The 23486-nt window shown below is 42.5% G+C and overlaps 1 protein-coding gene across 4 annotated transcripts in view; it reads left to right on the top strand.

The window, feature by feature from the left end:
• Window positions 1-23486, top strand: part of LOC121578352 (synaptotagmin-2) — a 77955-nt gene that overhangs the window by 37403 nt on the left and 17066 nt on the right. Inside the window, exons 1-5 of one of the 4 annotated variants that reach the window (XM_041892678.2) lie at window positions 8366-8522; window positions 8752-8808; window positions 16633-16863; window positions 17005-17165; window positions 22032-22160. In XM_041892678.2, the coding sequence (XP_041748612.1) occupies window positions 16662-16863; window positions 17005-17165; window positions 22032-22160 (492 nt within the window). In that variant the 5' untranslated portion in view covers window positions 8366-8522; window positions 8752-8808; window positions 16633-16661. Of the gene's footprint in view, window positions 1-8365; window positions 8523-8751; window positions 8809-16632; window positions 16864-17004; window positions 17166-22031; window positions 22161-23486 lie in introns of those variants that run through there. The other 3 variants (XM_041892679.2, XM_041892676.2, XM_041892677.2) reach the window with 3 other exon arrangements.

The following is a 23486-nucleotide window of genomic DNA, read 5'->3' as shown; positions in this document are numbered from 1 at the left end:
ATTCAATGCCTGCAGTTCAGGAACAAGGTGATAGAGATAGAACAGGTTGTTAGATAAAACTATCCCGAGTGGACAATATGTTCTAATTAGCTTCTGAAAAAAATGCTTGCATTTAATATTATGTTTTCCTGCTGTTATCACAAAGACAATACTTTTGGCCTTTCCCAACGGACTAGTTTAGGGAAAATACTTTGGATATCAATTATTCTAATTTAGTTTTTTTCTGGTTCAGTCAAAATACTGTTATAAACTGGAGCTAAGACCCACTTCTTAGATCATTATTTGTCACTCCTCAAATAGTGAAAACCCAGTTTGGTATATATAGTTCAACTGTAATCATCTTTGATATTTTGTCTAGCAGAAACACTCAGAACATATAGGCCTAGTTAACTTCCCTAATCTTTTCAATGAGCATAGAGTAAACGTTACATTATTACATTAGGACAGGTTGGTCTCATATTGCAGCAATAAACTGATTTCCACAGCCACATTTCAATTCAGACAATTAGTGGATTCATGAGATAGATGACAGTAGCACAACTATATGTGTTTGTGTGTGTGTCACAACCTTCTGTAAACAGGTCAGGTACAGCTTAGGGCTACATTTGGTTTATGTTATTGTCAGAGGTAATTCATACCCTGGGAAAGAGAGTTTACTATCAATTCCAGGCAACAACATGGTATCCCTTTCACCTGTCCTGTCCTGACATTACAGGACATTCCCTCTACATGATTTGTGTACAGTACCAGCATCTTGAGGCGGTTTGTTTGTCATCACTAATACTCAGTCAATGAAAACATAAACATGATATTTACTGTGGTGACACATTATGTATTTGGAGGCAATGCTTTTTGACAAGGGTCTAAATGAAACTGTTCGTAGTAAGGATGAAATCTATTGAATTGAAACACAGTCTTTACAGCCTACATCTACAGTGCATTCGGAAGGTATTCAGACCCCTTGACTTTTTCCACATTTTGTTACTTAACAGACTTATTCTAAAATGGATCAAATTGTTTTTTTCCCTCATCAATCTACGCATAATACCCAATTTTTTTGTTTGTATGCAAATGTATTAAAAATATCACATTTACACAGTGGTGTAAAGTACTTAAGTAAAAATACTTTAAATTACTACTTAAGTAGCTTTTGGGGGTATCTGTACTTTACTTTACTGTTTATATTTTTGGCAACTTTTACTTTTACTTCACTACATTCCTAAAGAAAATAATGTACTTTTTACTCCATACATTTTCCCTGACACCCAAAAGTACTCGTTACATTTTGACAGGAAAATGGTCCAATTCACCACGTATCAAGATAACATCCCTGGTCGTCCCTATTGCCTCTGATCTGGCAGACTCACTAAACACAAATGCTTCCTTTGTAAATTGTTGGAGTGTGCCCCTGGCTATCCGTCAATAAAAAAATACAAGAAAATTGTGCCGTCTAGTTTGCTTAATAAAAGGAATTTGAAATGATTTATACTTTTACTTTTACTTTACATACTTAAGTACATTTGAGCAATTCCATTTACTTTTGAAACTTAAGTAAATTTAAAATCAAATACTTTTAGACTTTTACTCAAGTAGTATTTTACTGGGTGACTTTCACTTTTACTTGAGTGATTTTCTATTAAGGTATCTTTCCTTTTACTCAAATATGACAATTGAGTACTTTTTCCACCACTGCATCTACACAAGTATTCAGACTCTTTACTCAGTATCTTGTTGAAGCACCTTTGGCAGCAATTACAACCTAGAGTCTTCTTGTATTTGGGGAGTTTCTCCCATTATTCTCTGCAGATCCTCTCCAGCCCTGTCAGGTTGGATGGGGAGCGTTGCTGCACAGCTATTTTCAGGTCTCTACAGAGATGTTCGATCGGGTTCAAGTTTGGGCTCTGGCTGGGCCACTCAAGGACATTCAGAGACTTATCCCGAAGCCAACCCTGCATTGTCTTGGCTGTGTGCTTAGGGTTGTTGTCCTTTTGGAAGGTGAACCTTCACCCCAGTCTGAGGTCCTGAGTGCTCTGGAGCAGGTTTTCATCAAGGATCTCTCCGTACTTTGCTCCGTTCATCTTTGCCTAGATCCTGACTAGTCTCCCAGTCCCTGCCGCTGAAAAACATCACCACAGCATGATGCTGCCACCACCATGCTTCACCATAGGGATGATGCCAGGTTTCCGCCAGACATGACTCTTGGCATTCAGGCCAAATACTTCAATCTTGGTTTCATCAGGCCAGAGAATATTGTTTCTCATCTGAGAGTCTTTAGGTGCCTTTTGGCAAACTCCAAGCGGGCTGTCATTTGCTGGTTACTGAGGAGTGGCTTCCGTCTAGCCACTCTACCATAAAGGCCTGATTAGTAGAGTGCTGCAGAGATGGTTGTCCTTCTGGAAGGTTCTCCCATCTCCACAGAGGAACTCTAGAGCTCTGTCAGAGTGACCATCGGGTTATTGGTTACCTCCCTGACTAAGGCCCTTCTCCCTCGATTGTTCAGTTTGGCCGGGCGGCCAGCTCTAGGAAGAGTCATGGTGGTTGGTGGTTCCAAACTTCTTCCATTTAAGAATGATGGAGTCCACTGTGTTATTGGGGACCTTCAAATCTGCAGAAATGTTTTGGTACCCTTCTCCAGATCTGTGCTTCGACACAATCGTGTCTCGGAGCTCTACGGACAATTCCATCGACCTCATGGCTTGGTTTTTGCTCTGACATGCACTGTGAACTGTGGGACCTTATCTAGACAGGTCTGTGCCTTTCCAAATCATGTCCAATCAATGTAATTTACCACAGGTGAACTCTAATCAAGTTGTAGATCTCAAGGATGATCAATGGAAACAGGATGTACCTGAGCTCAATTTCGAGTCTCATAGCAAAGGGTCTGAATCCTTATGTAAATAAGGTATTTCTGTTTTTTTATTTTTAATACATTTGCAAACATTTCTAAAGACCTCTTTTCACTTTGTCATTATGGGGTATTGTGTGTAGATTAGTGAGGATTTGTATTTATTTAATCAATTTTAGAATAAGGCTGTAACGTAACAAAATGTGGAAAAGGGGTCTGAATACTTTCCGAAGGGATGGGCAACTCCAGTCCTCGGGGGCCGGAGTGGTGTCACACTTTTCTCCCATCCCTAGGAAACACTGCTGATTAAACTAATTGCATTCTAAACTGAAGCTCATTATGTATTGATTGTTGGAGCTGGGGCAAAAGTGTGACAGCATTCAGGCCCCTGAGGACTGGAGTTGCTCATCCCTGGTCTATACAATAGGCTATTTGGAGGCAATTCATATTTTGACAAGGGTCTAAAGCTTTTCGCTACACTCGCAATAACATCTGCTAACCATGTGTATGTGACCAATATATTTGATTTGATTTGATTTGATTTTAAATGAAACTTCACAGTAAGTGATGTGCCGCAATCTGTGTTAAATGTTTCCCGCTCTAATGGATTGGGATTAAGATAGGAGAGTAAAATGATCCTAGAACTGTGCATATGGCCAACTTCCTCCTCTCCTCCCATCTCATAGATTTAAAAGGCACTGGTGTTAAGTGAACTCCCTCTTACCGATGGTTACACAAATCCAATGCTTTTAAATACATCAAATCAAATTAAATGTTATTTGTCACATGCGCCGAATACAACCTTACAGTGAAATGCTTACTTACAAGTCCTTAACCAACAGTGCAGTTTTAAGAAAGAATACCAAAAAAAATCACACAAAAAAAATACAATATAAAATAATACGAAATAAAAGTAACAAATAATTAAAGAGCAGCCGTAAAATAACAGTAGTGAGGCTATAAACAGGGGGTACCGGTATGGGGACCATGTTAGTTTGTTGGTGATGTGGACACCAAGGAACTTGAAGCTCTCAACCTGCTCGACTACAGCCCCGTCGATGAGAATGGGGGCGTGCTCGGTCCTCTTCTTTTTCCTGTAGTCCACAATCATCTCCTTTGTCTTGATCACATTGAGGGAGAGGATGTTGTCCTGGCACCACACGGCCAGGTCTCTTCCTCCTCCCTATAGGCTGTCTCGTCATTGTCGTTGATCAGGCCTACCACTGTTGGGTCATCAGCAAACAACTTTTTTTGTTCTTGTTTTTTTTAGATAGAAAGGCCTGCTCGCTGAAGTGTTTTAGGGAGTGTTTGACAGTGATGAGGGGTCAATGAGGCAGTGAATGCTGAGATCCTGGTTGAAGACAGCAGAGGTGTATTTAGAGGGTAAATTAGTCAGGATGATATCTATGAGGGTGCCCATGTTAACGGATTTAGGGTTGTACCTGGTAGGTTCCTTGATAATTTGTGTGAGATTGAGGGCATCTAGTTTAGATTGTAGGACGGCCGGGGTGTTAAGCATATCCCAGTTTAGGTCACCAAGCAATACGAACACTGGATAGTATGATAGAGAAATTTCAGAATCTTTGGTGGCCTTCCTAAGCCAGGATTCAGATACTGCTAGAACATCAGGGTTGGCTGAGTGTGCTAACGCAGTGAATAACTCAAACTTAGGGAGGAGGCTTCTGATGTTAACATGCAAGAAACCAAGGCTTCTGCGATTACAGAAGTCAACAAATGATAGCGCCTTGGGGAGCAGGAGTGATACTGGGGGCTACAGGGCCTGGGTTAACCTTAACATCACCAGAGGAACAGAGGAGGAGTAGAATAAGGATACGGCTAAAGGCTTTAAGAACTGGTCTTCTAGTGCGTTGGGTACAGAGAAAAAAAGGGTCCGATTTCCGGCGTTGTAAAATAGATTCAGGGCATTATGTAAGAACAAGGATATGGAAGGATATGAGTACAGTGGAGATGAAAGAGATAGCATCACTGGAGGCACCGTTTGAGCCGGTCTCCGCGTGTGTGGGGGGTGGGACAAAGGATCTATCTGAGACAGGTTGAGCAGGACTGGGGGCTCTACATTGAAAAAGTACAGTTAGAACTAACCGAAACAGCAATAGGCAAGGCATATTGACATGGGAGATAGGCATAAAGCAGTCACAGGTGTTATTCGAGAGAGCTAAGACAACAGCTGGTAATGGCGACGAAAGTTTGAGATGAGGCTAAACAGATCAACAGGATGGGGTACCGTATAAAGGAACAGTCCAGCAGGCATCAGCTGTGTAGCTGAGTGATCATAAGGTCCAGTGAACAGCAATAAGTAAGTCCGGGAGCAGTTCAGTGGCTGCTACGCTACAGGCGAGCTGGAGGCACGGCTGTTGATTGCGTGTGCTAGCGGGCCGGGGCTAGCAGATGGATCTTCATGGTCGTCGCAATGGGAAGCCTGTTGAAACCACATCAGACGATTACGTCGGCAGACCAGTCGTGATGGATCGGCGGGGCTCCGTGTCAACACTAGGAGGTCCCGTCCGGTTGACAGAGCGGTAGATAGCCGGGAGATGGGCCTGGCTCGAGGCTAGCTCAAAGCTAACTGGGGTTAGCTTCAGGACAGTGGTGATTAGTGGTGATTAGCCAACAACGACAACAGTCTTTCGGTTGCAGCTAGCTAGTTGCGATGATCCGGTGTTAAGGTCCAGTGATTCTGTGATTCCGGCAGAAAATTCGATATGCTCTGGCTCGATAGCGCGAAGTGCAGACTGTGCAGACTGGCCGATAATTGTCCAGGCTAGAGCTGGCTGGTGCAGGCCACGGACAATGGTGAAGACCGCTAACGGTGGCTAATAGCAAATAGCTAGTTAGCTGGCTAGCTGGCTAATTTCAGCCAGAGGTTCTAGATAAAAATGTATGAAGAAATAATAGAATGCGTTCCACATTGGGTGAGGCAGGTTGCAGGAAAGTAGATTTAGTTAAAGGCTGGAAAGTGAGATTGAGAAATATATACGAAAAAACAAACAAAAAAATCTGGCTATTTACATGAGGACATTACAGAAAACACGACTGCACTGCTATGCCATCTTGGATCAATGATGGTGTTGGAGTCGTGCCTGGCCATGCAGTCATGAGTGAACAGGGAGTACAGGAGGGACCGAGCACGCACCCCTGAGGGGCCCATGTGTTGAGGATCAGCGTGGTGGATGTGTTGTTACCTACCCTTACCACCTGGGGGCGGCCCGTCAGGAAGTCCAGGATCCAGTTGCAGAGGGAGGTGTTTAGTCCTATGGTCCTTAGCTTAGTGATGAGCTTTGAGGGCACTATGGTGTTGGACGCTGAGCTGTAGTCAATGAATAGCATTCTCACATAGGTGTTCCTCTTGTCCAGGTGTGAAAGGGCAGTGTGGAGCGCAATAGAGCTTGCATCATCTGTGGATCTGTTGGGGCGGTATGCAAATTGGAGTGGTTCTAGGGTTTCTGTGATAATGGTGTTGATGACCAGACTTTCAATGCACTTCATGGCTACAGATGTGAGTGCTACGGGTTGGTAGTCATTTAGGCAGGTTACCTTAGTGTTCTTGGGCAAAGGGACCATGGTGATCTGCTTGAAACATGTTGGTATTACAGACTCAGACAGGGAGAGTTTGAAAATGTCAGTGAAGACACTTGAGGGGGGTGAGTAAGTGGGTAGGGAGGGAGGGTAGACAAGTGAGGAGGAGTAAGGAAGGTTTAGGGAATCGAAATGCAGCACAACAACAACTCATTACTTCCTCCAGCCAAGGGCATAACCGGCTGTGCACAGTGTAGATTAACATAAAGTGATGCAGCGTGAGCTAACTACTGCTCCCATCTGGTGCAAAGGAGTCATAACACGCTGAAACATAGCAGCCACAGAGCGCCTGCTAAGCGGCCTGGCTTTCACCAGCTGTTCACTTCCACACAAACGCGGATGGAACCGAGGTATTCTTTCTGGAGGCACCTGTGAGAGTTCTGGAAAGTCCTCACTGGAATGCTGACGGAGGATTCGGCTCAAACTAGAGGGGATGGGAATGCAAGGAAATGGCAACAAATCTGTTAGAACATGAATATTGCTGTCATGTTGTCACTTTGTTATAAAAATGAAAGGATACAATAGGTTGGAAGGGTTATTTCAGCTAGAGTTAAATGGATGAGTGGATGGGATATGCAAAACTGCATTGTCTTACAAAACAAAACAATGTGATTTACCAGTAGTTTAAGCATGATCTTGACTCACATACTATAGAGCAGATTTACTTACTCCTATTCTTGTCATGTATTGTGGGACAGTAACCTCAAGGCGCATTTAAACAACAAGAGAGTTCAAGTTAAGGTGACACGTTTACAAGATCCTTATCTTCACAGCTACAGAAACATGAAACAAGATCTCATGCTGGATAAATAGCATAGGAGCTGTATGATCTTGTAATGCTCTACTAATTTAGTAATGAATCCTGGCATTTAATCAAATCCTCCTGGTATCCTAATCAAAATATCATGTCAAAGGGATAATTTAGTATCCATCCATTGTTAAATCTATTGTGTGAAATGTAACAAGATATGTGTCATGATTCCACCACAGCCTTATGCTGGTAACATTCTTTCATCACCTTTCAAATCCTCCCATGTAAGATATGTGTTGAGAGGAGGAGATGTTCATCAGGTGCCGTATGTATCAAGCATCTCAGAGTAGGGGTGCTGATCTAGGATCAGTTCCTCTCTGTCCATGTAATCTTATTCATTGTGATCTAAAAGGCAAAACTGATCCTAAATCAGCACTAAATGCTGAGCCGCTGATCCTTCTCCACTGAACCTGCATTCCTTCTCCTGCATTTTGAAGGGGTTTCTTGGCCAATAATTAGTGATTTTAGACTCCTAATATGGCTGAATGTTTATATACGTGGTTGTTTGCTGAAGATGAGATATTGGTATACACAGTACAGTGCATGGTATTACCATTTTAAATTCAGTGTAACGTTAAATAGTTTAGAAACAGCACCCCTTTCTCAAAAATGTAGTAACCACATCCCTCATCTCCCCATTTTCTCTTTCCCTATATACTCTCCCCTCTCTCTCTTCCTCTTCTCCTCTCGTCTCTTTCTCTCTCCTTCCATGCCTCTCTTTTCTTCCCTCTTCCATCCCTTTCTCCTACCAGTAAATCAGTGAGCCATTCCACAACCCCTAAGTACAGAGAACAGTGGGTTTGCATATTGATCCTTTACAATGGCCATTCCATCAGATGCTAGACCGATGCGTAGCATACTGTGTGAGCAGCATCACAAATGAGGAGAGAGAAAGATAGAGAGAGAGAGAGAGAGAGAGAGAGAGAGAGAGAGAGAGAGAGAGAGAGAGAGAGAGAGAGAGAGAGAGAAATAGAGAGACAATTGGATAGAATGTGTATGTTGAGGGAGAGACAGTGAGGGAGGAGAGAATTGAGAGAGGGGGGTATTTGATTGAGGGTGGGAAAGGGGGGAGATGGTGTGTACAGGAGAGAGAGAGCTAGAAAGAGAGGGAGAGTACTGCCCTGCTCTGCTGCAGTGGAGAGAAGTGAGGGGAGAGACTGCAGTCTCTGCTTATGGGAGAATTCAGGGGATGTTACCACGACACTGAAACGTTAGCCCTACGAGCCTGATTATTGGATGGGTCACCAGTGCGAATATCACATTAGACTGGTAAGACTTTCTACCTCGCTCTCATATCCTCCCTGGTAAGGATAACCAGCAGATGATATAGAAATTCAGGTCATTTTAGGACAACTTTCATAATGAACATTCTTGATTATAAATGAATCAGAATGACAAATGGTTCTGTCGTTTGAAGTTTTGACCTATGAATCTGCAAATCGTTGGATGATTTCATGGGTTTGTGTTGTGTTTGTATGGTGTGTATCTGGGGCTTCAGGTTTGCGACTAGCTAAGTGGAGCTGTCCAGTGCTGAGCTGCAGAGATGCAGAAATTGGTATGTAAGTGTACCTGCAGTACCTGCAGGCTTGAGGTAGATACTACTGACCTAGATAGAATGGATAGCTTTCTCTTCTTGTCTCTTTCGCCTTACAGCCACTAAACAAGATGAGAGTGAGACAAGGACAGTAAGCTATTATACCATTTTGGAATATAGCCTGTTGGGACTGTTATGATCAGTTGTAATGTATGATGTCCATTTGTTTTGCTGGAATCATTTTAATTTGTCATATAATTCTCCTTATCTGTTCAGATTGTCATATATCGATAAATGAGAGAGCATGGTGTAAGCAGCTATGTCTATATTAGCCATTTTCATTCTTTCTGTGATGTAAAACAATTAGTAATTTAATTGGTCAGATCTCAAACTCAATTGGCTACCATGGCTTCAGGCCGGCTGTAAGTGACTGGATATCAGACAGAGGCAATTCATCTGGATTTGATTTGCTCAGCAACAACTAGTTTGTCTCCTGTAATGTTTCAATCTGGAATTGAACACGTCTTGTGGAGTGGGGTATCGTATAGCTTCTAGCTATTTTAAGGATTTTAGAACCTTTTGAAGATGCACAGTGTACTGATTTGTGGACTATAGGTCAATGAAGACACAGGCCTGAATTCAATCCAAGGCGCGTTACAGAGCAGCGCATTATACAGCCGACAATGTGGCTTTCAAAGGCATTTTCCGGGTCGTTTGCATTCACGGTAAATGCTGCACATGTCGGCTCAAATGTAATTGACTTATAGCTCTGTGCTATAAGACGCCTTGCATTGAATCCCGGCCACAGACTTGCATTGAATCCCGGCCACAGACTTGACAGAATACTGTTTTACTGTTGATGCTGACCCATGTTTCGATCATTTCACTGTCTGTTGCCACTCAAGACAATGCAGTTCCTACAGATACCATTGCCTTTATGCTTGGTATCTTAGGTAAAGAACTGTACAGTTGAACACAGAGTTTCTAAAACAATTCTGAATCATATATCTTGTAATATGTCAACTGCATCGAAACATCTCTTTACATCCCAACAATACAACAAAAAGCTGTTGGTTTGACAATGTAACATTCTTCTTTAATGGTAAAATATATACAAAATGGAGTGCACATGGTTATCTTAAGCTGTCTGGATCTAGAGTCAGTGAAGATCTGTTGTAGGCCTGTGAGTGTCTGTCTGTCTCCAGTGAGGACACATGTAATCACGGTTAAGCTCTGTGTTTGCCAGCCATGTATCCCAAATCTGTCCAATTGTCTTGCTTGCTCATTTAGATGGGCCCTAGGAATTGCCTGTCGACTAAACTGATGCAGATCGTTTCTCTTCCAGCCCTTTTAGAGGGGAATAATACACCTCTGGGAAGCTTGCTGCATTGGAGAGCCTCTCACACACAGACACATATATACACACAGATATACAGGCACACGACGTTGTTCCCACAGTGACTGTACGTACATATCCCAACCAGTAACCATGGATTACAGGCAACATCCGCACTGAGCTAAAGGCTAGAGCTGCCGCTTTCAAGGAGCTAGACACTAATCCTGACGGTTAGAAGAAATCCCGCTACGCCCTCCGACGAATCATAAAACAGGCAAAGCGTCAATACAGGACTAAGATCGAATCCTACTACACCGGCTCTGATGCTCGTCGGAAGTGGCAGGGCTTGCAAACTATCACGGATTACAAAGGGAAACCCAGCAGCGGGCTGTCCAGTGAAGCGAGCCTACCAGACAAGCTAAATACCTTCCATACACACTTCGAGGCTAGCAACACTGAACTATGCATGAGAGCACCAGCTGTTCCAAATGACTTTGTAATCACGCTCTCCGTAGCCAATGTGAGTAAGACCTTTAAACAGGTTAACATTCACAAGTCCGCAGGGCCAGACAGATTACCAGGAGGCGTACTCAGAGCATGCGCTGACCAGCTGGCAAATGTCTTCACTAACATTTTCAACCACTCCCTGACCCAGTCTGCAATACCTACATGTTTCAAGCAGACCACCACAGTCCCTGTGCCCAAAAATGTCAAGGTAACCTGTCTAAATGACTATCGCCCCATAGCACTCACATTTGTAGACATGAAATACTTTGAAAGGCTGGTCATGGCTCACATCAACACCATCATTACATGTACATGTTAGTCATTTAGCAGACGCTCTTATCCAAAGCGAGTGCAAGTGCTGGTTCATTCTTTTATTTATCTTACTATTATTATATATATATTATTTTTTTTGGGGGGCGTTCACGAGGTGAGGAGGAGGATTATTTAAGATACTGTTTGAAGAGGTAGGGTTTCAGATGTTTTCGGAAGATGGGCAGGGACTCTACTGTCCTATCTTCAGGGGGAAGCTGGTTCCACCATTGGGGTTCCAGGACAGAGAAGAGCTTGAACAGGGCTGAGCAGGAGATACCCTCGCATAGAGGTGGGAGGGCCAAGAGACCAGAGGTGGCAGAACGGAGTGCTCAGGTTGGGGTGTAGGATTTGAGCATAGCCGGAAGGTAAGGAGGGTCAATTCCTCTTGCTGTTCCGTAGGCAAGCACCATGTTCTTGTAGTGGATGCGAGCTTCGACTGGAAGCCAGTGGAGTGTGCGGAGGAGCGGGGTGACATGAGAGAACTTGGGAAGGATGAAAACAAGGCGGACTGCAGCGTTCTGGAAAAGTTGCAGGGGTTTGATGGCACAAGCGGGGAGTGCAGCCAACAGCAAGTTGCAGTAGTCCAGGTGGGAGAGGACAAGTGCCTAAACCTGCAGGAGCGAGTCACTGCTTTCATGTTTGCAGAGAACGACAGGGTTTTGTTCAGGGTCACACCAAGGTTACTTTCACTCTGGGGAGGGCGACACTGTGGAGTTGTCAACCATGATGGAAAGGTCCTTGAGCAGGCAGGCCTTCCCCGGGAGGAAGGAGCAGCTCTGTCGTGTCGAGGTTGAGCTTGAGGTGGTGGGCCGACATCCAAGTTGAGATATCTGCCAGGCACGCAGAGATGCGTGTCGCCACCTGGGTGTCAGAAGGGGGGAAGGAGAAAAGTACTTGAGTGTCATCCGCATAGCAATGATAGGAGAGACCATGTAAGGATATGACTGAGCCGACACCCTGGACCCACGCCAATTCGCATATCGCCCCAACAGATCCACAGATGAAGCAATCTCTATTGCACTCCACACTGGCCTTTCGTGCCTGGACAAGAGGAACACCAACAGTTGAAGTCAGAAGTTTACATACACTTAGGATGGAGTCATTAAAACTCGTTTTTCAACCACTCCACAAATGTCTTGTTAACAAACTATAGTTTTGGCAAGTCGGCTAGGACATCTACTTTGTGCATGACACAAGTAATTTTTCCAACAATTGTTTACAGACAGATTATTTCACTTATAATTGACTGTATCACAATTCCAGTGGGTCAGAAGTTTACATACACTAAGTTGACTGTGCCTTTAAACAGCTAGAAAATTCCAGAAAATGATGTCATGGCTTTAGAAGCTTCTGATAGGCTAATTGACATAATTTGAGTAAATTGGAGGTGTACCTGTGGATGTATTTCAAGGCCTACCTTCAAACTCAGTGCTTCTTCCTTGACATCATGGGAAAATCTAAAAAAATCAGCCAAGACCTCAGAAAAACTTTGTAGACCTCCACAAATCTGGTTCATCCTTGGGAGCAATTTCCAAACGCCTGAAGGTATCACGTTCATCTGTACAAACAATAGTACGCAAGTATAAACACCATGGGACCACGCAGCCATCATACCGCTCAGGAAGGAGACGCGTTCTGTCTCCTAGAGATGAACGTACTTTGGTGCGAAAGGTGCAAATCAATCCCAGAACAGCAAAAGACCTTGTGAAGATGCTGGAGGAAACAGGTACAAAAGTACCCATATCCACAGTAAAACTAGTCCTATATCGACATAACCTGAAAGGCTGCTCAGCAAGGAAGAAGCCACTGCTCCAAAACCACCATAAAAAAGCCAGACCACGGTTTGCAACTGCACATTGCAACTGCACTTTTTGGAGAAATGTCCTCTGGTCTGATGAAACAAAAATATAACTGTTTTGCCATAATGACCATCGTTATGTTTGGAGGAAAAAGGGGGGGCTTGCAAGCCGTAGATCACCATCCCAACCGTGAAGCACGGGGGTGGCAGCATCATGCTGTGGGGGTGCTTTGCTGCAGGAGGGACTGGTGCACTTCACAAAATAGATGGCATCATGAGGAAGGAAAATTCTGTGGATATATTGAAGCAACATCTCAAGACATCAGTCAGGAGGTTAAAGCTTGGTTACAAATGGGTCTTCCAAATGGACAATGACCCCAAGCATACTTCCAAAGTTGTGGCAAAATAGCTTAAGGACAACAAAGTCAAGTTATTGGATTGGCCATCACAAAGCCCTGACCTCAATCCTATAGAAAATGTGTGTGCAGAACTGAAAGAATGTGTGCGAGCAAGGAGGCCTACAAACCTGACCCAGTTACACCAGTTCTGTCAGGAGGAATGGGCCAAAATTCACCCAACTTACTGTGAGAAGCTTGTGGAAGGCTACACAAAACATTTGACCCAAGTTAAAGAATTTAAAGGCAATGCTACGAAATAAAAATGTCTGACCCACTGGGAATGTGATGAAAGAAATAAAAGCTGAAATAAATCATTCTCTCTACTATTATTCTGACATTTCACATTCTTAAAATAAAGTGGTGATCCTAACTGACTTAAGACAGGGAATTTTTACTAGGATTAAATGTCAGGAATTGTGAAAAAAATTAGTTTCATTGTATTTGGCTAAGGTGTATGTAAACTTCAGACTTCAACTGTATATACTATAAGCAGATAATCCATTTTCAATAGTTTACAAACCAACACTCCTTTACAGTGTATGAAAGTATTGTAAACCAACCTTCTCCAATGATGGTATTTTGCATCAGCTAATTCACCAGAGAGTGTTTGTAGATGTCAGGAGAGATGGATCGGGTGAATCTATTACAAGACTAATAGGATTTAAAAGATGCCTCTGTCATGTGAGTTGCACATCTACTCTCTTCTCGTCATCTGCCATTACTGACTTTGTGAGTAATGGATCTACAACCAATTATGTATGTGCAAAATAGAGGAGTATGCCTGTGTCATTTTCCACCTTAGATATCCTTGCCTGAGAAAACAATAGAATAGGGACAATAGGGAGGCAGAGCCGGACAATGCACATGTGGGAACAAATAGCTCTTTATCCTACACATTGTTGAGTGGCTGGCTATAGGTTAGAGGTACCCATTTCATACTATTGTGCCATTGCTCAGCCCTGCTCAGTCCTACCAAATCATAGATGAGCATGACTCACAAAGTGTATCACCATGATCTGTAAATGTTAATCATATGCTGGTGTCACCCCTGAGAGTGACCAGGGTGTAGCTTGGAATTCTGGGAAATAATTTTTCAGACTCTAATGTACGTTCCCTACTCTCCCCTCCTGTCGCTGCCCATGAGAGCAACACAGAACTGGCACAGAATGATATGATGCTTGCTGAGGCCTGAGAGGAGAATTGATTTTGTCAGATGTTTGTAGTGTATAGAATTCCCTGAAGAAGACAGACATGTGGTTATAGTGAATGTAAACGTAAATGTAAATGTAAATAGTGTTTCATGCATTCTTATTCTTTATGATTGTGGTTTGTGATTGAGGATTGCGGTCAGATTAATGAACACTATTGTTAAAATAGCATCCATCTGGATAGATGGGTAGAAAGATAATCTATAGTATGCATTTGCTTCATGTTATCAGTGGTGGAAAAAGTAACCAGTCGTCATACTTGAGTAAAAGTAAAGAAACCTTAATAGAAAGTGAAAGTCACCCAGTAAAATACTGCTTGATTAAAAGTCTAAAAGTATTTGGTTTTAAATATACTTAAGTATCAAAAGTAAATGTAATTGCTAAAATATACTTAAGTATCAAAAGTAAATGTGAATGCTATAAATATTTTCAAATTCCATATATTAAGCAAACCAGACGGCACAAAATAATAATAAAATAAAAAAAGCCAGGGACACACTCCAACATTCAGACATCATTTACAAATGAAGCATTTGTGTTTAGGGAGTCTGCCAGATCAGAGGTCATGATAAGTACGTGAATTTGACAATTTTCCTGTCCTGCTAAGCATTCGAAGTGTACCAGTACTTTTGGGTGTCAGGCATAATAATGTATGGGAGCAAAAAGTACATATTTTCTTTAGGAATGTAGTGGAGTAAAAGTAACAGTTATAAATAGTAAAGTAAAGTACAGATACCCCAAAAAACTACTTAAGTAATACTTAAAAGTATTTTTACTTAGTTACTTTACACCACTTTATGTTATATCTTTGAATTTGCACAGTGATCTCATCCCTCACATTTTTGTGACTTGTAATGAGAATGTCCTTTATTAGACTTGAGAAGCCATTCACTGTCATACATTTTGTAATTATGAATCATTACACGATAATGGCAACTCCTGAGAACTTTTGGGGGTGCATTTGGCAATAGCCGGGGCTATTGGTCTAATATGCATTCAACGGTGATAATTCGCAATCAGCCTCTCAATCTCACCTTCTCACAGTGTAAATTGTTTCAGTATAGCATCCATGCTAATCCTATTAGGATTTACTAGAAAGAAGATGTTTCAGTCACAAGTGCCTAATTTCAATTTGGTGGAGATCATTGTTTCAGAAGAGACATATAATCACCTTCGCCATTCCTTCAGAGGTAACAGATCACTCATCATAACTGGAAGATAGCCCTTTTTGGAACTAATTTTGGATAGGGAGCCTTCATATCTATCTAGCACATTTTCCACTTCAAGTAGAATTTGTATTAGCTCCAACCATTCATTTTTGTTTAATCTCTAACTGACCGTGATGTAATGCTGTAATCTTGAATATCGACTCTCACAAGGGACTGAGGGTCTTCTTGATAGAATTTGATTCCATTTACATTTATGTATTATTAAAGACCCATTGCCATCAAAAACATGATTTTCCTGTTTCATATATACATTTCTACACTGAGGTTTGAATAATACTGTGAAATTCAAAAAATCATTATAATGCCATTTTAGTGTAAGAACTGTTTGAAAAGACCATCTGAAATTTCAGCCTGTTTGGGTGGGATGGAGTTTTGGCCTACCTGGTGACATCACCATGCAGTAAATTAGTTAATAGACCAATAACCAAGAGAGTTCCAAACCTCTCTGCCAAGAAAAGCTCGTTGTTTTTTTTCATCAGTTTTACCCTCGCCACTCAAACCACTCCCAGACAGTCCTAGACAAATTATTGCTTGAGAAATTGTTATTTGCAAAATAAAATAGTTTTTGACCATTTTGATTGAAAACAATCACAGTAAGGTACTTAATTGTTACCCAGAAATGATTTGATATTGAGAAAAAAATGGCTGCGTTGGATCATTAAGATACTGTGTCTCATTCCTCAAACAAATGAGATTAGCTTTTTCATCCCTGAGTTAAATCCATTTAGGAGTTCATTGTACATTAAGGATGCAGGACTACTGGCTGGCATATTATACACAATTATTTTTTATTCTCAGAGTCTGAGATGTGGACTAATGTCAAGGAAGTCCTTTTCCCTACGAACCACTCCAGCCTTGTCACCGCATGTGCTGTTCTAATGTCTGACACAGCGATAAGGCATTGAGTTTGGTCACAATGAGTCATTTGAGAAATAATCAATTTTGTTACTTTTGTGCATGTGTGTGTGCGTTATATTAAAGGTCACACACTTCATTGCCTGTGCTGCTGGTGATAACAACTGACTGTCCCTCTCTGTGTGTCTGTGCCTTGCCCCAGGAACTGTGTGCGTGGTCTAGTCATTGACGATGAAGTGGAACTTGTTCAAGAATAAGCCGGAGGCCATGGTGGGTCCAGAGCCCACGGGCACCGGCGCCACCATGACCGCGGCCCCAGCCGTAGCAATCGCCACCACAGTGGCTGAACCCCCAGGCAACGGCACAGAGTCCAAGAACGACATGTTTGAAGAGATCAAGAGCAAATTCTTGAACGAGATCGATAAGATCCCACGTAAGTCCTCCCTGTTTTTTTCCCACCTCTGACTCATACTCATGTACTATGCATGGAACAATGTTGGAACAGAGAAGCCAAAGGTGAAAAATCTCATAGGAGCTCAATGAATCTAACCCATATTGTGTGTTTGTGTTGTAGTCCCTTCCTGGGCTATCATAGCCATCGCTGTGGTGGCCGCCCTCCTCATCCTCACCTGCTGCTTTTGCATTATAAAGAAGTGCTGCTGCAAGAAGAAGAAGAACAAGAAGGGCAAGAAGGGAAAGGATGGCTTCAACATGAAGAACATGAAAGGGGACGAGGTACGGTGCTTCAGGCTCCGCATATAAACTAAACTGAGTTCACTAAGAACAGGCAACTCCCACAGACATAACTTATATCACACTCAGGGTTCTTATTTCATCTGAACACAAAAGTCTTGTAAAAATCTATAAGTCAAGTTACTTATTTTTTGATGATGAGAGTAGACAAACATGACTAGAAAAGACTTCTGGGATAGCTGAAAGACAAACACTATATACTGTATACACAAGAGTATGTGGACACCCATTCAAATTTGTGGATTCGGCTATTTCAGCTACACCCGTTGCTGACAGGTATATAAAATCGAGCACACCACCATGCAATCTCCATAGACAAACATTGGTAGTAGAATTGCCTTACTGAAGAGCTCAGTGACATTCATCTTGGCATCGACATAGGATGCCACGTTTCCAACATGTCAGTTCGTCAAATTTCTGCCCTGCTATAGCTGACCCGGTCAACTGTAAGTGCTGTTATTGTGAAGTGGAAACGTCTATAATAATATAATATGCCATTTAGCAGACGCTTTTATCCAAAGCGACTTACAGTCATGCGTGCATACATTATTATTTTTTGTGTATGGGTGGTCCCGGGGATCGAACCCACTACCTTTGTGTTACAAGCGCCGTGCTCTACCAGCTGAGCTACAGAGGACTCAGCCGCGAAGTGGTAGGCCACACAAGCTCACAAAATAAGACCGCCAAATGCTGAAGCACGCAGCGCATCTGTCCTTGGTTGCAACACTCACTACTGAGTTCCAAACTACATCTGGAAGCAACTTCAGCACAAGAACTGTTCGTTGGGAGCTTCATGAAATGGGTTTCCATAGCCGAGCAGTCGCACACAAGCCTTAGATCACCATGTGCAATGCCATGCGTCGGCTGGAGTGGTGTAAAGCTCGCCGCCATTGGACTCTGGAGCAGTGGAAACGCGATCTCTGGAGTGATGAAGCATGCTTTTACCATATGGCAGTCCAACGGACTGGGTTGGGCGGATGCTAAGAGAACGCTACCTGCCCCAATGCATAGTGCCAGCTGTAAAGTTTGGTGGAGGAGTAATAATTGTTAGGGGCTGTTTTTCATGCTTCAGGCTAGACCCCTTAGTTCCAGTGAAGGGAAATCTTAATGCTACAGCATACAATGGCATTCTAGACAATTCTGTGCTTTCAACTTCGTAGCAACAGTTTGGGGAAGGCCCTTTCCTGTTTCAGTATGACAATGCCCCTGTGCACAAAGCGAGGTCCATACAGAAATGGTTTGTCGTGATTGGTGTGGAAGGCCTGCACAGAGCCCTGACCTCAACCCCATCGAACACCTTTGGGATGAATTGGAACGCCGACTGCGAGCCAGGCCTAATCGCCCAACATCAGTGCCCGACCTCACTAATGGTCTTGTGGCTGAATGGATGCAAGTCCCCGCAGCAATGTTCCCACATCTAGTGGAAAGCCTTCCCAGAAGAGTGGAGGCTGTTATAGCAGCAAAGGGGAGACCAACTCCGTATTAATGAGACGTTCGACGAGCAGGTGTCCACATACTTTTGGTCTTGTAGTGTATCTCCCAAGAGATATTAGCCTACTAAACTACACACTACATACCAATAAGGCTACCTATTTTATTTACTATGTAACCGTTTCTTTTGTTGGAGGAACTCAGGAACGTTTCTGTCAATATCTGTGTGGATTTTACCAACAACAAATGGTCATTATGCATCCCTTGGTGTATCAGTAAAATTCTTTGATCTTTCATCGGCAGCACTTAGATAACCCCCTATCCTCTCTGTTCTCTTGATATTGTTGCTGTCATCATTTTAAAATGTGTGCTGTAGGGGAGAGTGGGGTATGTTGAGCCATGTTTTACATTCAGCATCAGTATGTTAAGTGAAATATAGTATTATTTCTATCAAATATATAGATATATTTCAGGATGTTGTGTATCCCTGGAAATAATCAGAATTCGTGTAATTCAGAATTCACGTAAACATAACAGTTTTGAAAACATACCTTGTCCCAAAAAAAAGTTGAGCCGCCTTAGGGTGAGTGGGGTGATGGTGTTCTGTGACATTGGGTGATGGTGCTGGTATGTTAAAGTTGAATTCATGGAATGGGGGTGTGGTATATTGTATATCTTAAATGTACAGACAATCTCTCTATCAATTCACTTATGCTTCCATTTCTTGACTAGTTGTCTGGGACATGGATGTTTTTCAATGTGCCAATTCGTAGGCAAGTTCTCTGCATTTGAGGATTCTAACCCCATGAAACTGGTCCGCAAGATTCTTGATATGTTTAGCAAGCTCAGACTCCATGTCATCAGCTAAGAACTTGTGTGCCTCTGCTACCATATCATAGCCTCTCTTTTGTACAGGTACTGTACATCAATCAATCAATCAAATGTATTTATAAAGCCCTTTTTACATCAGCAGATGTCACAAAGTGCTATACAGAAACCCAGCCTAAAATCCCAAACAGCAAGCAATGCAGATGTAGAAGCATGTTTGTTTTCTTTTTTTGTCAATGTACCCCTTCAGTGTCATTCATTCTAATTTGTATTATCTTGCTGCTGCTCAAATGGGTCTCTCAAGAACCTCAAGGGGGGCTAGACCTCTGCTTGTTTTACGTTTGTATACACAGGGCATGATGATGTCTTCTCTGACTGTAACAATAAAAATTAACGATCTTGAATTCATATGCATGACACATTGCAAAAAGACTATGCATATCATGCATACAACTGACAAAATGTAATAATCATTTGTATGGGGTATGGTGGCCATTGGCTCAACTTACCCTTAGGCAAACATTTTGACTATATTAGCCCACACAGCTACAAGGATGCAATTTCATGCTAGGATTAGGGCCTCATATTGTAGCTTATAGAGACCCCAACTGATGTACAAAACAATCTTAAAACCATCTACTTTGGTTTAGATACAATAATCAAGAAACCTACAATACAATAAAGTAATTTGACTTTGTGAAAATCCGTTATTTAAACCTAACTTGCTTACCACTTTTTCCACGTGGTTTCTTCCTTCACAGACTCCATGAAATGATGATCTCTTCCTAAATATTTGGTCACGTGATTCATTTTGTGTATGGTTTCCTAGAAATAAGGGGTGGCTCAACCAACCCTTTGGCTCAACTTACCCCACTCTCCCCCACTTCATTATGACATACACTGAAAAATGACACACTTTGTTATTGGTAAGGGACTAGGCAGGCAGTGAGTAATGGGTAGAGAAAGTAATGGAGCCCTGTCATTTGTGGCATTCCAATTAGAGGATGACTGCTACAGAATCAAATTAAGACCCTACATCTGTAGGGTAAGCTGGCCTTAATGCTTAAGGATAATGGATATGGTACCCATGGACCCGAGGAGCCATATCTCAGACAGAGCAGAATAAACAGGGGGAGGATTGTGAAAAGTGCTCCTGCTTAATTTCAGGCTGAATGTGTCCAATATCATTAAGAGGGCCCCATGCACCAGTGACAGTTAATTAAAACAATCAATTAATTGTCTCCACATGGTGAAAGATGGTCCTGGACTTTCTTTTTTTACAAACAGACAATCAGTGTGTCATTTTTCATAATCCTAGTGTTGTCGGTGTTGTTGACTGCCTACAGTACCGTGTTCGTTTTCTGTTGTGTCGTAAGTTCAAACCTCTTCCTCTCTCTGCTTTCCTCCTTCTCGCTCTGTGTCTTATGTGTGCACCGTGTTTCTTGACTGTGATGGACCCCTGATCTACGGTAGGTGGAAGGATTGTGGTGATGCTCTCTGGCCCATGGGCAGATGATGATTATGATGACGATAATGAGGGGGGTTTCATGGAATGAAAGTCGTAGCTTCTTTGCTTTTCTAACATTTTTGTAATGATGGCTTGAGAATGTAACTGAGAAAGCTATTGTCTGCTCCATAAACCCCTGAGAGAAAACTGAAATGATTGAAATAACGCATATTTTATGATGCCAAACTCACCCCAATATGGAAAGTTTTGGACATAGTTTAAACGCAACCCACGATGAACACTAATAATATATGCATGTGATAAAGGGCATGATAGGCTGTTTGTAGACATGAGGATGACAATGATAACTGAATGACCAATCAATCTTAGAATAGTACTTTTCATCTGCACCCCGATTACTTTGTCACTCAATGAAGAATGAGAACAAGAATAAAACACAGTTTTGCAGATGAAATAGTCATGCAAACTTGAACATGTCAGAAACAGGGTTACCATAACGGGCTGTAATCTAACTGAAATACTGTTTCTGCATTATGCAAATAGCCGGCTATGCCCTTTAATCGTGTAGCTACCATTTGGCTGGAATAATGATGACCTGACTTGAGAGGAACATTCCTTGGTGACACATACATTGAATAATAAAGAAGCAAATAAGATTACAGGCCCTGCTTTTGGATTCTCAGTTAGCTAGTTCATTGGGAATTTTGGGCAAAATGTAAAAGTCAGGGTAAGCGTCTTTTAGAGATTTAAAAGACAGGATAAAACAATTGTGTCACCGAAGGAAATTTTGAATTCAAGTCATTAGCTAGCAAATATCATTCCTGATTCCCTGATTGCATTAGAGACAGGATGGTATTCCACTATGCCACCAGGTGAGGAGCAGGTAAGCGGGAGCAAAAACAAGCAGGTCCCGGTGCTACACAACGCAAGGCAACGCAACAAAACCTGCTGCTATGCAGCGCAAAGTAACGCAACACAAGCCTCCTGGAGGTCCACTGTCTGTCTGTGGCATGCTGTCTATGGTGGGTGGGCTGGGGCATCCTCCTTCTGGCTCCTACAACTAACCCCTGACCCCTGACCCCTCACCTCTGATCCCTGTGTCCTGTGTTCTACCACTGCAGAAACAGGACGACGATGATGATGAAGGTGAGACAGGGCTGACGGAGGAGGAGAAAGAGGAAGAGGAGAAAGAGGAGGAGAAGCTTGGCAAACTGCAGTACTCACTTGACTATGACTTCCAAGACAATAAGGTCAGTCAGTGGCCGACATTTTCCCCTTTTAATCATTGCTGGCACTGCTCATAAAAACCTGCATTAGACTGTTTTACCGTATTACAATGTTTGCACCATTGTCAGTGTATCAGTAACACTCCATCAACTTCTAGAAGTTGAAGGCATAGTTTGTCTAATTTACAGATTTATGGATATCCAGAGAGTAGACTGGTGGACTTGGTGGTGAGTCATCCACCTAGAAATGAGTGTGTTTACTGAGCTACAGCTCAGCTTTGGCATTGTTGAGTGCAAACCAGTGGGCATGGTGGGAGCCTAGTGGGCATGCTCCAAATAGCATTTTTTTAAAAACATTTTTAGTCATTTAGCAGACGCTCTTATCCAGAGCGACTTACAGTTAGTGAATACATAATTTTTTTTCATACTGGCCCCCCGTGGGAATCGAACCCACAACCCTGGCGTTGCAAACGCCATGCTCTATCAACTGAGCTACATCCCTGCCGGCCATTCCCTCCCCTACCCTGGACGACGCTGGGCCAATTGTGCGCCGCCCATGAGTCTCCCGGTCGCGGCCGGCTGCGACAGAGCCTGGATACGAACCAGGATCTCTAGTGGCACAGTTAGCACTGCGATGCAGTGCCTTAGACCACTGCGCCACTCAGGAGTCATGCCTGAATCATCACCTCAAAGTAGCTTGAAACAAGCAACGTTTATCAACATAAACCCTTGAGAAATGTTACATTTATACATATGAGGATGATGTGGCAGTTGATTTTAAAATATTTTTCTCAGTTGCTGAAATTGTTCCTTTTTGATAGAGAAGCACAATGCTGTTTCAAGATGTGTTCTTCTTCTGCAGAAAAATGGGTTAAAGCAAGTCACACTAGATGTTCAGCTGATTATATTTTCTGTTGATTTTGGAGAGTGACTTTGATACAGTGTCCATTCTGACAATTAAAGCGGCTATAGAGCTGTCCAATTAATTCAGGGCTGATTCTTATATAAGCTTTGCAAAAAACTGCTGCTATGTAAAAACATCAGCAGAATTGCACAGCGACACTTTTGGGGAGTGACAGCTGGCAATTGTTGGAATTATGGTGGATCAAACAACATTTTCAAGAGAGTAGTGAATCGAGATCAGGGTTCTGGGAATGAGAGGGTATCTAGTATATTCAGCATCTTTGTGAATGAATAGGTAGAGTCAGTATTACAGTGTCTGCTATGCAGGATGTTGGCAGTGTGACATAAGTCCACGAGCATAGAACATTCTGAGTCATTCTGAAATAAGGAAGTCCCTCATGAGTCACTGACACAGGATCAGGGCTTGAGATAAAAATGTACATTAAA

Source organism: Coregonus clupeaformis, chromosome 12 (genome assembly GCF_020615455.1).
Source record: "Coregonus clupeaformis isolate EN_2021a chromosome 12, ASM2061545v1, whole genome shotgun sequence".
Classification (NCBI taxonomy): domain Eukaryota; kingdom Metazoa; phylum Chordata; class Actinopteri; order Salmoniformes; family Salmonidae; genus Coregonus; species Coregonus clupeaformis.
This window is presented reverse-complemented; position numbering and strand designations above follow the sequence as displayed.